The sequence below is a fragment of the Pholcus phalangioides genome, unplaced genomic scaffold (genome assembly GCF_987345545.1).
Source record: "Pholcus phalangioides strain wild (caught in Gottingen) unplaced genomic scaffold, Ppha-v1.0 ptg000009l_1, whole genome shotgun sequence".
Lineage (NCBI taxonomy): Eukaryota > Metazoa > Arthropoda > Arachnida > Araneae > Pholcidae > Pholcus > Pholcus phalangioides.
In genome coordinates, this window is record NW_028301602.1 from 54,184,201 (window position 1) to 54,201,363 (window position 17,163).

General features: G+C 36.1%; 1 protein-coding gene across 5 annotated transcripts in view; it reads right to left on the bottom strand.

Moving 5' to 3' along the window:
- The window catches only part of LOC149083312 (uncharacterized), a 165,852-nt gene that overhangs the window by 50,659 nt on the left and 98,030 nt on the right, over positions 1 to 17,163 (bottom strand). For all 5 annotated transcript variants that reach the window (XR_016193246.1, XM_089236548.1, XM_089236549.1 and 2 more), the window contains 4 exons: positions 15,525 to 15,771; positions 9,413 to 9,562; positions 2,726 to 2,883; positions 2,465 to 2,614 (listed from right to left, as the gene is read on the bottom strand). Coding sequence is in view for 4 of the 5 variants with exons in the window: in XM_089236548.1 (XP_089092674.1) it covers positions 2,465 to 2,614; positions 2,726 to 2,883; positions 9,413 to 9,562; positions 15,525 to 15,771 (705 nt within the window). In the remaining variant the exon portion in view is untranslated. The remainder of the gene's footprint in view (positions 1 to 2,464; positions 2,615 to 2,725; positions 2,884 to 9,412; positions 9,563 to 15,524; positions 15,772 to 17,163) is intronic.

Here is a 17,163-nt window from a genome sequence, read left to right on the forward strand (position 1 = left end):
GTATACCTGGAACAAGAAATTACCATGGACAACAAAATCATTAATGAAATAAACAGAAGGATCAGGATTGGATGGAGCACTTTTGACAAAATCTGTGTAATTCTGAAGAGTCACATGCCACTATGCCTGAAAAGAAAAGTGTTTAACCAGTGTGTGCTACCAGCGCTCACTTATGGAGCTGAAACATGGAAGGCTAAACACAAAGGCTACAGACAACACAAGGGAGCATAAAAAGATATATGTTAGGCATCACAAGAAGAGACAGAACATGAATCACTTGGATAAGAAAAGCCACACAAAGGTATATGATATCCTGAAAAAAATTAAATGTTTAAAATAGAAATGGGCTGGGCATATTGCAAGAAGACAGGTCAACTTACTTGGACCACAAGTATTTTGGATTGGTACCCCCCTGCTGTGTTAAACGTTCATGAAAGCGCCCCCACGCAAGACGGATCAACGAGATCAGAAAAGTGGCTGGAGTCAACTCTGTTTTGCATCAGACAGAGCAAAATGAAAATATTTAGAGGAGACCTTTATCCAGCAGTGGATTGAAAATGGTTGATGATGATGAATAAGCTATAATTGTGGATAATACGAGGTGTGGTTCAAAATTAAGGTGTGATCAGTAATTAAATGAAAACAATTGAAAAAATTACAAATTTATTAATGGTTTTAAAAATTTACATGATTACTTTATTTTTCTACATAATCACCCATGTCGTTCCAAACACTTTTGATATCGTGAAACAAGCTTCTTCAAACCTTCTGCATAAAATTCCTGGGATTTCAGCCAGTTTTGCACTGAGATTTTCAATTTCTCACTTTCCTCAAAAAGAGTAGATCCAAGCCAGTTTTTAAGATGTCCAAAGAGATGGTAGTCACTGGGGGGCGAGATCGGGACAATAAGGGGGGATGATCAAAAATTTCCCACACGAATTTTTGAATTGTTTCCGTAGTGTATGTCCATCGAAAAGAAATTTGTCTCCATCATGGTTAAAGCAGTCAGGAAAAGCACGTGCAGATGCCATTCTATGATCTTCGTGAGCATTTTCGGTATGTATCGCGCGCACACAGTTTCCAATAACTTAAGAGTTTCAGTCTTGATTATCTATCAACAATGTTGTCCTAGAAACTTCTGGAAATTCTAGAGAAAGGTTCACATGCTCAACTGTAACATTACCATTTAGGCCCCCACGGAAATGGTCCTTATTCTAGTCATTTTTAATAGATTTTGTTTTACCTTATTGTTTCCTGGACCGATCGGCAGGATCATGTGTCTGCCGATCAGCCGCCGTCTTTATTTTGGTTAAAAGATTCAGTGTTATATTTTTTACAATATTTCCTTTTCTCTCATGAAGTTATGTAAATTAGACGCAAGCTCAATGCCGCACCTTCGATCTTGTGATTGGTTTTGTCATGAAGCATTGTGGGAATGCTCCTGTATTAAAACCAGATAGAAATCAGCACGACTACTTTTTCCGACTAACTTCCTGTCCAAGCCCGTCATTTAGGGGGGGCAGGGAGGGGTTATTGCCCCCCCCCCCCCCGGCTTCCGCAAAAATACACTAAAAATGGTATATGTATATATATATACATACATTGAGTACATGTGCTTTGCCCCCCCCCGGAGAAAGTTGAAATGATGGCCCTGTTCCGGTCTTCATTACTAAGGTGTCACGCCCTGTTGAGGTGTGAGCCAGATCGTCTTTCAGTTAAAAAAATGTGTTAAATTTGGGAAGGTGTGCCTTTGGCACCTCACTGTCTCATCACTTGACTTCATGTAATAATCCAATGTCGTCGTGATCCCGTCACCTACGGATTGATTAGTGGCCAGACCGGCTACCCTTGGACGTCTGCCTCCAGTTTCCTACACAGTGGCTGACCTATAGCCTCAATGGATGTTTCAAGAAACAAAACCGTCTGAACCTGGTGTCGGGGCGTCTCCTGCCATGGTGTAGAGAAGGCCATCTTGGAGTGTCTTGTGGATGATGTGAACTAATACACGAATACCTGGACATAGCGGTGAGAGCGTTCTATTTTATTGTCTCATTATAATGTCTGAGAGAAGAGAAAAAAATTTGGGGAAAAAAGTGTTAAATGTGGATAAAAAGATTTTTCTGCATTTAGTGGTTTTCTCAAATTTGAATATCTTTGTGAATATCGCACTTAGAAACATGTAATTTTTTCTTGTTGGCATCATGAGAGACAGGGCAACAATTTTTTAATTGGGTGTTGAGTACAGGGGAACTGTAAAAAATTTTAATTTTTTATTTAGGACACAAATACCTGTTGAGCATTTTTTTAAATTGGAATCATACTTCTACGACAAATGATTGATGAGATAAAGGATGTGCTAGCATTTACAGGACACCCTGTATATAGGCTTATATATACATAATTACTGAATAGCTTGCTTACTATGTTACTCAATCAAAGCAAATTAGACCAAAGAAAAACTCACATATGTCCTATTTCTCTTCTTTTTTGAACTCATTGAATCATCAATAAATTTTTGCGAAAGGAAACGTTTCTTTTTTTCATATGAAATATGACCCATTATATGCGTCAGAAGAACAAACCTTTCATCGAAGTTTGACGGGCAGAAATCACACTATAAAAAACAAGAGCAGAAGGGGAGAGGGGATGCAATGCAAAATTATTTTAGTACCCATCTTTTGCAGTACTGAAAATAGTAGTAAAATTATAAAATAAATGCATGTACCTTATAAAGATATTTTCCAGCATTCTTTAAGGAAAGTTCACACTGCCATTTCGTTGGTTCTTGTATCACAGTTGAAAATAGACTAATTGGCACTTTTTTGTTATTCTGGAACATATCAATGCTTCCTGATAAAGATTGTGCTGCAGGTAATAAAGCCCCTAAAAAATTCAGAAATTCCAAAAACAGAGATACAAATGGTGATATACACACTTCAAATCTGGCGAATTTGAAACATAAAAAGAAAGCTAGTGGCAACACAGAGATAAAAGGAAAATAAACGTATGGGCAAAAATATAATCATGTACACAAGCATGAAATGCTGTCAATAGAATGATTGAGTGTGATAAAATAATCTTGTGAAATGAGCATCATACGGTATGGCAGAACCAGAAGGTATGCACCATGGGGTATGCTCACCAGGTCCTGCCAGCCATAGTTGATGTCAGTTTTCTGAACATCCATCCCAGGCCCCGTCATTTAGGGGGGGGGGCAACGCCCCCCAAAGCCATCCTGGCTTTTGAAAACACACTAAAAATGGTATAAATATGTATATACATACATTGAGTACATGTGCTTTGCCCCCACCCCTGGAAAAAATTGAAATGACGGTCCTGATAAAGCTCTTGACATACGACGGAAGGACATCATAGTCAATTTTCAGGACCCAGTCGAGATTATCGCCTCTGCGAATGGATGGGACTGTGTTCTCAAGGCATTCCACCAAGCCACTGCACTCTGAGAGGAAGCTGCCGAAGTGCTTCAGATGCTCGCCACCGAAGACCGATCCTGCTATGATGCTCTGAAGCATGAACTTGAGCTGAGGTTCAGAGAAAACTATTTCAAGGACTTTAATTGGCTGCAACTTAAGACTGGGGAGCAGAAGACCAGTGAAACATTGCAAGAACTGGCCATGGACATTGAGAGACTCTCACAGTTGGCATATCCCAACTGCCCACAGGACATCAAGGATGGACTGACCCTGCAGGACCCCAACATCCAGCAGGTGTTGTTTCTGGGCGAATACAAGGACGTCAGAAGTGATATGGTCTACGCTATGAAATTTGATGCAGCCCAGCAAGCTTCGAGGAGAGACAGACGAATGGTCAGCTGTGCTGTTGTGGAGGACTCTACAATAGACATCATCAGAGAATCGAAATAACTCCTGAAGAGTGCCAGAAACGATCATGGGAACCAGAGACAAGTTACTGGTGTGCTGGGAAAGACCTGAAAAAGGCCCCCTGTGAAGCACATGCACAGTCGCGGCTGCCAGTACAAAAGATGCCCCATGCCGAGTGTACCACGTCTCACAGCTGCATCGTGGAGATCATAGACTTTACATGAGAGGTGAAATTTACGGACTCCCATGTAGAATGGTAATCGACACTAGAGCCAATGTCAGCATCATCAGGATGGACCTGGCTCCAAAATTCCAGCAATGACTTCTCTATGTACCACCATTATTGACGCTGCAGACAGTCACAGGAGTGAAAATGACTGTGTGCAAAAAATTGGAAGTCTCAATGAAGTTTGCCATGGTCATCTACTGACACACTGTCTTCGTGGCTGACATAAAAGACCCACGTATCATTGGACTGGACTTCCTGTGGAAACATGGATTTTTCCTTGGACATGAAAAATAACCAGCTGCACACACTGAGGGAAAACATTGCCTTACTTGGATGTGTGTGGTTGTGACAAATTTCCTTGACAGGAAGTGATGGCCATTTCGGAAGAGGTAAAAGGATTTGTCCCCGATAGCATGAAGAGGAAGATCCAGGCTCGAAAAGAAAAAGCACATAAAAATGATATCATTCTCTGATCATCTCAAGGACTTGAGAGACATTATCCAGAAAAATATAAAGGTGTTATCTCCAGTTACTTTCAGTATGCTTAATTAAGAAGCTATTTTGCAAAAACTGTGATAAAAAAAATTAGGTAAATATAATCTATTTAATGAATCATAAATAATGCAGATTAATTAGCAATGATTTATGATATACACAGGATGTGATTATAACTAAAATTCTGATTTTTAAAACACTAAAAAAAAGAACCATTGTCGGAACGACTTGAAAATTTACATCAATAGTCCTGAAACCATGGAATTTCATATGGCAAAGAGGAAAAAATACTTAAAAATTAATGACACTGTACTCATCCAACACGTAGGAAATTTGCTTGCAGAATGGAAACGGTAGCAAGTCAGGGCAAAATTACACTCAAACCTGTTTTTGTGTGGTCTTTTTTGTGCAATTTTTTTTTTTTTTTGTGCAGTATATGAAAATTTCAATCAAATTAGAACTTAATTGAGAAAGTTATCAATAAAAAAGAATTAGTAGGTTTGATCGGCCATTCACTTTTTACGATTTTTGATTTGCATCGCATTACATAAGTATTGCATCAGCCAATTACATTACATATGTATTGTATTGGCCATTTATTTTTTTCGATTTTTGATATATCACATTACACATACTGATACTGATTTTAATAAAATGCAGTATTGCCTCAGCCAATTACATTACATATGTATTGAATTATATAATCACATTATTTAACTGACGTCCTTCAAAGTGCTTTCATATTCCGGGACTATTAAGATTTTTTATTTATTTATTTATACAATATTGATTGGCCGAGGCCTATACAAGAGGATGCGGAATTATATATGGCAAAAGTGTCGATTGATGGTACGAGAAAATTCGGAAATCGTAGTGCAATCTACAATATTTGATGGTAGGTTGTTCCAGTCGATAATAGTTCTTGGGAAAAAGAACAAAAAATTTGTGACAATCTGAAGAGGCAAAGATGGGCTGTAATTTTTTGGAATGAGTCTAACAGAGAAATGTGAAGGTTGGAATAGAATAGTGGATGTGTCAATATTAAAAACCCCATGGAGGAGATTGTAAAGAAAAGTTAAACGAGAGATAAGTCGAAGAGAGGAGAGCGGTTGGATATTGAGTTGTCACTTGAGTTCCGTTATGGAGACAGATGAAGACCAACAGTTAAAAATGAAACGAGTGGACTTATTTTGGATAGATTCTAATTTGTCCATGTTGGTTTGGGTGTGGAGGTCCCAGGCTTCACAGGCATAGGAGAGGGCAGGGAGAATATATGTTAGGTAGCACAAGTGACGAACATGACGAGTGGAGTATTTTAGGTTACGGCAAAGGAAAAACAGTTTTTGGAGACATTTATTAAAGATATAATCAACGTGAAGGTTCCAGCGGAGATCGGAAGAGATTAAAAAAATTCCAATATAAATGCCCAGGTATTTATATTGGAAAACCTCAGAGATCAAAGAGTTGTTTATAGAATAAGGGAATTCGTGAGGGATTCTTTTACGGGTCACTTTCATAAAAACAGTTTTTGAGAAATTGAGGGGTAATTCCCAGGTTGAGCACCATTTGGAAATAATGTTAAGGTTGTGTTGGAGAGATTCTTGGTCAGAAAGATTGGACACTGTTTTATAGATGACACAGTCATCAGCGAAGAGTCTAATGCGGCAGTTTTGGAGTCGGGTAGATCATTTATGTAAATTAAAAATAATAATGGAGAGAGGACCGAGCCCTGGGGTGTGCCAGATTTGACATGAAGAAAAGGAGAGTTCTGGCTTTTGTACGAGACAAACTGGCTACGGTTAATAAAGAAGGCCTCCACCCATTTCAGCAGTTGAACATTTAGTCCAAGGTATGAAAGTTTTAGTAGAAGTTTATTATGGCGCACCCTGTCAAATGCTTTGGAAAAATCTAGGAAAATTATGTCGGATTGGAGGTTTTTATCAATGGAGTCTGTTAAGTCATGTATGAAAAGTGTTAATTGGGTAGATACTGATAACGATGATCGAAATCCGTGTTGGTTAGGGAAGAAAAAGTTAATTGAATCGAGGTGGGTACGGATATTCTTCGCAATTATGTGTTCTAAGAGCTTGCAGCAAGAGGAGTTGATTGCAATAGGTCTAAAGTTGAGAGGGTGGGAGAGTGAGCCAGATTTATGGATGTTAATTATCTTATTAATTTTCCAGTCATTGGGTAGGTTAGAAGTATTCAGTGAGACGTTGAATATAATGAGGAGATAGTTGCAAATTTCAATGGCACAGAATTTTAGGATATGACTGGGGATCCCATCTGGGCCAGTAGAGTGGGGTTTTAATTTTTTTAGGAGATTCAGGAGACCGGCTTTAGAAAAGGAGATGGGACAGGAGTTATGAAGTGAATCGAAAAAGACTTATTGGGGGGGGGGGAAGGATATCAGAGGAAAAAATAGAAGAGAAGGCCTGGTTAAATTCGGAGGCAAGATCGAGGGGAGAGGTTAGATCCGAGTTGGAAGTTTTGAGCGAGGAGGTACCTGCTGATTTGGGGCGAAGAAAATTCCAAAATTTTGAAGGATTAGTTTTGAGATAGGAAGGCAATGAGTGGGATAAGTAGTTGGATTTGTGGCGAGAAATAAGGTTAATAATAATAAATTTGAGTTTAGAGACGTCACGTCGAATTCTTCTTTTGAGATGGATAATGTCACTGTTGATCCAAGGGTTAAAGAAGCTTTTAGATGAAGAGCATTTGGTAGGAACAGTGGCTTTACATTTATCGATAACAGCTTTGAATTATTAATAATTAATATTAATGTATTTAATATATTTAATAAATAATAATGAATAATTAATAGCTTGTGGAAATTTACAATAGAAAATGATTCAAACTTTTTAAACCATTTCTTCTGAGTCTCCAAGATCATCGTAATCCATCAGATCATCATAAGGTGCGGCATCTTCGTTTTTATCTTCATGGGCTGTCTCATCACCATTGTCACTTTCAAACAGGATAGATATCATCTTCAGTTCCGTCCATCGCATTGCTGATGCAACGTTTTTTGAAGGATCGGATGATAATTTCGGCAGAAACAGGAATTCCACGCCTCATGTATCCATTGGCACACCAGGCCAATGTCAGTTTTCTTCAAGGCACCACTGTATCATCGGAACTCATCCATTTGATCCACAAATCCCTCAAATAGTCTTTGAGAGGCTTATTGATGCTCACATTCAAAGGCTGTACAATCGACGTTAGCTTACATGGTATCAAAGCCAATGATATTTCAGATTTCTTTGCATCGGCTTTGACATTATCGGGACATGACTTTGACATTATCTGTGGGAGTGTGAACATATCACATACCAATAATGCCGGTTTCTCGAACACTGCTACAAAAATGACTACTGATTGCGGGGGTCGATATTTTCTCACCAAAAACTGACCCGAGTATAAGCCGATCCCCCCCCCCCACCCCACTTGAGGAACAAATTTTTCTACAAAAAAACTCAGCTTATACACGAGTATATACGGTACATATTCCACATCCTCTAAAGAGATATTTTATAATTAAACATTACAAAAGTACTGTTTTGAAAACAAAGATATTTTGCACACAATGCGGTGAATTAAGAAGTCTAAATTATATGTCGACAATTGAACAATAACTAGAACACTTTCTGCTTTTCTTCTAATTTCTTCCGGTTTTTTCTTTGTTTTTTTTTTTTATGTTCTTCCACTGTCGTGGAAGAAATAGGTTTTTTCGGGAAGAAACAAAACCAACCCTGTTATGAATATAATTTGAGCGGACATAAGAAGTAAGGAACATAAGGAAACTTCCACTTTTTTTAAACAGAAATCAGTGATATCCCATATTTTCCCATAGATGAGGATGATCCAAATAAAGCTGATTTGAATTATGATACATTTCTGTTGATGCAGAAAGTTATGGTGCATTTATCCGCCCATGTTGTGATTTCATTCAAGTTTTGGCGTAAAGCAGTGGTTTTTCAATGCCTAAGGACTAGAAAAATGTATGCAGACCTGACCGATCTCTGCAGACACATAGGTTGAGAAACACTGGTATAAAGTAACCCTTAATAGTTAAGGTGACTGATATCATGGTCCCACTGATACCTTGATCTAAGTTATTAATAAAAAATAAAAAATGTATGAAAGATAGATACTCCACGTTAGACGGCCGTCTGATCTGAAAACTTCCCCTTTCATTATGGGGCAATATGACTTATTTCTCGCAACACCAAGCCATCCAATTGCATCCAAAGGCAAACAGATATTGACTGCTGTGGTGGCTGAGTGGTCCTGGGTTCGAACCCTACTGGTGCCACAGTGGTGGTCGACTGAAGTTGGCTTTCAGCGATTCCCAACTTCGAGGTACAAATGTGAGCTGATCTCCCTATTAGGAAGTCTTGCAGCAGAGAACAACAGGCTTACAAACAGTACAAATATTCAATCATTGCATTTCACTTCTGAAATATAGATGGCAGCACACTGAAAAATTGATCACAACACTAGATACACACTCAGACTGTTAGGTACACTCACTTACACTTCCGGCACAACTCACTAGGCATAACTGCCCATGGTGATAGACATAGGCATATGCAGAATTTTCTCGAGGGGGAGTTTTCAGATTTTTTTCCTTCTTGGGGGAGGGGGTTTAAATTTTTTCCTGTAAAATAACACTATAATCTTGGGCCCCCTTTGCATACGCCAATGGTGATAGATCTGAATTGTGCTCTGTTCTAAAGAAAAAAAAATTGGAGTAACACAATGATACATAAGTTCAGTGAAAAAACACGTGAACTTTGAAGTTTTACTGTTTAATATTTAAACATTTGTTTTCAGTTGAGCTTACCGACGAGATTTGCATTGTGATCTGAGGTTTTCCTTTTCTTAATTTTTTTTGTCTTTTTCTTCTTTTGAATGATGTTATCTTTTTGATCCACTACAGAAACTGCACCATCACTACTTGTGTCATTACATGATCTTTTGTGGAATAAGATTTCTGATCAAAAAGAAGAAAAGGAATTCACAATTAGAAATTACACAACTAGGAACTAAATTTCACAAAATAAATTTGGACAACGTGCAACAATATTTTGTCCACAGTATATGTTATTAGGGTTTGTTGATCAGTCAATATTTATATTGGTATAGATGAATTGATCTAATATATCCTCCTATACAGTGAAATGTAAGTTATCATAATAGCAGATTTATAGTAACACTACAAGATGTGCTTCGGGACGAGAGAGTGATATGGTTATATAGACTGGGGTGGCCAATCCATGAGAACTAATTCATATTCATGTTATTTGTTCGTGTAATTTATAGCAGCATATCTGGCAACATGAAAGAGGAACACTATGCCCTGAAAAAGTCAAAAGAAGCAATATTTTGGGCCATTTTCTTTCAGAGAAGAAATTTTTAATGCCTTAAATTTTCTTCATGGCAATAAACTTTTTTGCAATTTGTTTAGCCCTGCATTAGATAAACTTTTATTGATACATGTGCATTATAACGACGATGCAGCTGAAACATTTACTTCTTGTTTAATGTTAATTTAATTTTTACTATACATTAATTTACAACACTTTCAATAGATAGTCTGTATTCCTACAACTGGAGGCCACTAGTACAAGAACATGACTCCTTCACTTTTTGTCAACCATCCCCTGTGGCCTCTCCTCTCAGTTTACCCTCTTGGCTCCAGTATACAGCTGTGTCCAGTCTTTGACCCATCCCCCACTTTCCTCAAAGAGGATCATCATGGATCTCATGTGCCTGAACACAAGTAAAAACTCTGCCATCATGGTTGAGTTTTTCTCTTTCCTATCCCTGTGCTTTGTCACTGTAGAATGAAAAGGACTTCCAATGACTTCGACACTCTTGTAAAGGCTGGAATACCTATTTTCTTCTTGGTTCCTGTGGAGATGGTGATGGTGTGGAGGTAGGGAAAGAACCCTGGGTATTACACTTATTATTACATAGCTGTCAACTTTTGAAAATGAAAATTAGGGAGATTTTCACGCAAACCCGTATTTTATACCAAAACCACTCTCTAATAAATACAAAAGGGAGTTTTCCAATTAAAATAGAGATTTTCCACAAAAAAAAATTGAAGCATAGGGAATAAAGTCCCAAACAACAAGTAAAATTGGAGGCCAAAACTTTGATCTAAAAAATATATTGTGCTCAATCAGAAACGATGTGAACAAACATTATACATGAATGACCCCCAAAATCATCGGAAGATGAAGGAAAAAACGTTAGTTTTTGAAGAAGACTGACTTTTTGTGACACTTTCTTGATGTTTTTTTGATTTCACATGGGTGATGATGTCAGTCTTTCTACCATGACTGATGTTTATGTCCTTAATACAACTTTATACAAAAAGAAAAATTCAGCCCTTTTCTGGAACATTTGATGAAAAGAAATTCATCGGAATAAGTATCTTTGAAATTAATTAAATATTTTTTTTGTTTATCAGTATTCATATTTTGTTATCGCACATCCATAACTTCAACGAAAGAGGAAGTTCTGACCACATGCGTGTCAATGTAATCTTCAATTATTATCCAGAAATATTGGCTGCTAAGCTGTTTCCCTTCACGATAAGACACAACTTTTCTTGTTACCATCAGAGGGTTTGTAAAACTTTCTTAAAAAAGCAATTTCCCACTATTATCTCATTTACGACGTGTGACGTCATTTTGAAAGGGGAAAAAGAAACAGTGAATAAGTCACCTCCTAAATCAAGAAATTATTTAGGAGGTAGGGAATTTTTAGGGGCAATTAGGGATTTTTGTGATTTTTGTAAAAATTTGAGAGATTTAAGAACTTTTTGGGAGGTCCAGAGGTGAATCTAAAATTCGGGAGACTTGGCAGCTATGTTATTACATGATGGGTTAGCCTTCTCATTAAGGGATTTCCCTTAACTTTCCCTTTCCTCAAGTGTGTCTAACACTGTGGTATACTGTACCAACAAATTGTGAATGTTTCTTCTCTTTTTTTTCACCTTCACACACAGAACTAGCCTTTTTTCTGGGGTGATAAAAGAGTGAAGTGAACAGTTTCCTTCACCCCAAGAAAGCTGGATACTGTACATAATAAATAATAAAAAACATTTACTATGCTCTTTTGATCTGCTTATAATAACAAAAGAAAAATCATACAACTAGATTTTTTTACAAAAGAGTATAATATTAATTTATATTCTTAATTCAAGAGATGTATTTGGCCTCTGCCAAGGAGCGTATAATTCATTTGCATAATCAGAAATGGAAATAATAGTTTTCTGCAAAACTTAACACCTTCCAACCACTGCTATCTTAAGCAGCCGTTTGTTTTGGCATGTTTCCTATATCAGTTTGTTCAGCTAGTTTTTAATGCCCTTCTGCCTTCTGCTTTTGGTACGCAGAAACATGCATAGCCCCTACCTTAACATTCTGACTCACTCTGGAGGCACCAAGTAATATTTTGACACCCAACCCATCCCTGGCCAATTCATCCCCGATTCCTTGGTTTGTTTCAGGGGTCTATCTGTGTTTTCCTGACACTGAACACTGATCAACCTACTTTTGTTTGGTCCTTAGTGATATCGGCTGTCCTTCAGCTTCCCTGAAAACATTTCAGAGTTAGGTTTTTGAATAATCCAAATAATCTGCTGCTATGAATAAATTCAAACTGTTATTGGATTCTGCATCCTCAGATTTCTCAAAATCTGAATAATCCCTTTGATTACTTGCAAACCCTTCTAGATAAGGTGTATGTTTATCACTGAAACAATCTACTGACATTTTCTTTTTCCACTTGCACGCGAATCGAATGAATTTCACTCACTTCTTTCTTCTGTTACTGCAACCTCGTTCTCACCCTTTATCCTGGTGTTAATGATAACGGTTATCCCATATCAACTTCTTGAGTACATTATGATGTATGATCATTTTTTCAACCAGACCTTCAGCAACTGCACACATACTTTTCTGATGTGCTATCTTGGCTCCACCTCCTGAAATAACAGCTACTGGCAATTGAACCTTTTTTAACGGGCATCCCTCAGATGCAGTAACCCCCTTTTTATGTCTAAACAATAGTTTCCCCTAGTATGATAAAAGTATGCATTTTAAACTCCTGATCAACGGTCACCTCTCAGAGGGTTTACTGTATTTTATTTCTTAATTCAAATACAATGGCATTCAAAGGCATAGCGGGGGGGGGGAGACTTGAGGGACTGCCCCCCCCCAAAATGTGAGAAAATGACCAGAAAAAGATGGCCAAATCCATTGTTCTGTCACTTTGGTCCCCCCCCCCCGAACAAAATTTCTGGCTACGCCCCTGATGGCATTACTCAATTTCCACCTAACCTAATCCTTCATTTCCTCAGCAAGTACTCTCAAATCACTTTTTTTTTTTTTTTTGCTTTCATTAAAAATGACATGGTGAACTACTGTTAATATTAATTATACTCTATTAAAAATATTTTAAAATTAAGTCCACAACGCACAACCTAAATTTATCCAGCAATCTTAAGGTTTCAGACAAACATGCCACTCACCCCTTATTTCCAGGATCTCCATACAGCTTTGTTGTTCCTATGTGCCTGTCCAGTGTTGAAAACTCTTTCTCACTCCTTCACTTCAGTTCATCCTTTCGATGTTCCATCGATTCATCCGCGCTAATTCTCCTTCTGCTGAAATTATCATTTTTCTATCCAAGATACTAGATTGTTTTATAACACACCCACTGCCACCATTTATAACGACAATGCAGCCAAAACGTTTGCTTCTTGATTAATGTTAATTTAAGGACTTCTACATATTATTTTACAACACTTTCAATATATTGTCATTTCTACTATACATTATTTTACAACACTTTCAACTAATAGCCTGTATCGCTACAACAGAGGCCAATTTAGTAGAAGAACATGACCCTTTTGTCGACCGTCGCCTGTGGCCTCTCCTCCAAGTTGACCCTCTCACTCTCGACCGTTCTTCAGCACTTGATATTCAGCTGTGTCCAATCCCCTTGACTCTTCCCACACTTTCATCAAGGAGAGTCATCGCGGATCTCACATACATCATTTGCATCATAGCATTGCAATAACAGACTTTTGATTCAGAAATACTAAAATTTTCTTTCTAAAAAAGTGACAAAGTGAGCATTAGGACAGAACAGACAAAATGTGTGCTGTGCCCTTATAGTAATAGTATGGATTTAATGAGCAAAATGAATGCTTATTCTGTCTATGTCAGAGTGGACATGAATGGTTTTTAGAATTTGTGATTCTGTTCTCAAATCTTTACAATTAAGAAACTGAACTGTGGCGGGGGTTTAATTGTGTATAGTAGAACTTCAGTTAACAAGCTTAATTTGTTCCACCAACATGCTCATAATTTGAATCAAACTTCCCCATAGGAGAGAATAGAAACTCGGATAATTTGTTCTACAATTATTCATAAGCATAAAAATTACTGATAAAAACGGCATTCAATCAATAATTAAACAATAATAACAAATATTACATTAAAATATACATAATATAAATAATGCCATAAATTAACATACAATACTGTTTACAGACAGTATTGACTTTTAACTTAAACAATGAGAGAGAGAGGACTATTGTTTCGGTCAATTTACAGACTCCTTGTTTGCAAACTTATTTTTTTTCATGACTTTCAAAAAGAGCCTTATCCAAGGGCATTTGCTTTTGCCTCCGTTTTAGGATTTCTAAGAAATGGGAAACTGCAGTGTTTGTTGGACAGATTCATTGCTCGCACACTGCTACAGCTTTATTTGGGTGGTTCTTTTCTACAGAGTTTTGCACAGATTCCAACATTCTACTCATCTCTCTAATCTCATTTTATGTGAGAGGGACATCTTAGTTCTCTCTTCCTTAGATGAGATATTGTCCATAAACTCTCGCTGGTGCATGAAAAAGAGATCCCTCACTTCATCGATCATCAACTCCTAAACATTTATCACCACTATTGAGGTGGTGAATGCCATCCTCATGCACCCCTAGTCCATGGTCTTCCCCAATCACACAATCTCTCTGACAAGTAGTGGCTCCTGTTCATGAGCTAGCCCTTCAAAGTCATGTTCAATAATTCAAATCAGCCCAGTTTTCTCCAAGAAGAATTTGAAAAAAATATATAAATATTTATATATTTTCAACAACATGTTGTGTTAACTAATACTTTCTGTTTGAGTTTTAATAAATTCCCTGGATGGATCATGCTGAGATCCCTTGGGAATATGTGAGGATCAAGTTATTATTTTAAAAAAAAGTTGAAATTTACCCGATGTCAATGTTCTTGGATATGCCTTTGTTTAATCGAACACAAAGGGTCAGACTGAAACCTTAAACCAGTCAAAAGTCCATTTTAAATTGAAGTTTCCAAACTTAAAAATACTTTGAATTATCTACTATAAACAATAAAAAACCAAAAATTTTTTAATCAAGTTTTTACTGATATTTTTGCATACGAAAACTATGTTCCATTTATGGAACATTGGGCAGTTAAATATTTAAAAACTTTCAACAAAAGTAAGTGTCAATTCTATTCCTACTCAGGAGAACATTTTATGAGAATTAACTACCAATGCATTAATATGAAATTTCAAATGTACAATTGAAATGAAATATTAAAAATATGACGTCTCTGGTTAGTAATAGTTGGTTTATAATAGTTTGGGTGGTATTCCCAAAATTAAAATTTTGCATAGCGATAGAAAAAAAAAATTAATACTGCATATATTTTGTGAGCACCTTTATAAAACGGAAACCTGTCTGGAAAGGAGAATAATCTGTCTCTTGATATTTAGTTTTGTACAGGTTTCATTATATACAAATTAAATATTCAGCAAAAATTTCATGAATGGTTTCAATCAGTAAGCCCATGGTTTCAATCAGTAAGCCCATTTCAATTTGAATAAAATTTTAGCATAACAGATCTTACTTTCCTGATTTCTTTCTTTTTCAGAGTAGCTTTGAGCAATACGATGAAAGTTTTCCAAGTGATTTTCACATTCAAAGGAAGATAGGAAGTTCTGTAAACATAGTAAGCAACTGTAAATCAGTCCACAATAATTGTGATGCAGCAAATGCCTCGAAAATGCCAAAGTATTCACTGAGCTTGAACTGTCTTGAAAAGGGAAGTGATGGCAACAGATTGGGCAAATCAGATCTGGTTTATCTGCGTGATTCTAGAGAAAAAATTAGAATACATGAAAAAGTATTGGGTTTTTAAACATCGAAAACAGGTTTGTGAAGTTACAAGCATCAAAAACTAGTTTAAGCTGCCAAAAACATCAAAACTTATCAATGAAAATTCCAGTAATTTTTTCCCAAAAAATAGCAAACAATTTTATGTAGAATAAAATGTTTCAAATTTTCAAGTGCCAATATATAGTGGAACTTGGTTGATTCAAATATTAACAAATATTTCTAAAGAATCAAATAAAAAGGATTTCTGGATGAGCTAATGCTGAAATGAGCTTTGAACAGAAAAAATTTGTTCTCTCTCCCAGGAATCAAACCCTGGTCGTTTTGCATTCTGAAGTGCAATATAATCAATATCCAGAAAACTATTTTCTTACTTATATAGAAAACATGCATAGTGGCATGCTATGCTGAGTAGAGAAATACAGTGAAACCTCATTTATACATCGCTTAGTTATACGATTTTCACATTTAAGTGACATTTGACTTCAGTCGCAATCAGTTCCTATACATTTTAATCAGAATCGATTTTTTTGATTTTTTTTAAATCAATTTTTTATTTTATTTAAATCAGATTTTTTATTTTATTTAAATCAGATTTTTTATTTTATTTAAATCAGATTTTTTATTTTATTTAAATCAGATTTTTTATTTTATGTAAATCAGATTTATTTTATTTAAATCAGATTTTTTATTTTATTTAAATCAGATTTTTTATTTTTTTAAATTATGATTCTTTTTATTTTAATGATTTTTTTAACAAAATATATATTAAAATGTATATATTACTAACACACTAGTCATTAATCTATATTTTCTTAGAATATACAATTAAAGAAATTTTAATGTATAAAAACAATGACTATTTAAAAAATATTTGCAAACTAAAGATAAAGAATCATACTTTTGAGACATATCAGAACATTTTATTAAGAAAAAAAAAAAACCTTACATTTCTTGAATAGACATCTTATGTATATCGTATTGAATAATTTTACCCTCAATAATTGTTCATTTGCTTCATTAAAAACAGTAGATTTTATGCTTCTGTTTCACTATCTGGAATGAACTACACCAAATATTTAAAAAAATCTTTTCAGCACAAGCAGTCGATACTTTGGCTGTGGTTAGCAGGTTCAAAAACCGCATATCACTCTTCATAATTATATCTTTACCAAAAACATTATAAAAACTATTGGCCCACTCAAAATCAGACACTGTATTAACAACCTTAGGGTAAAAAAAATAATTTTCGGCAGGAAATAGTTCCAACTTTTTTCCCCAAATATTTCAATGTAATTGCTGGGAACCTAGAGCCACAGTTTTGCTTGATAAATTCAAGACCCTTATTTCTCTCTTTTTTTGCGTTTTGTTGT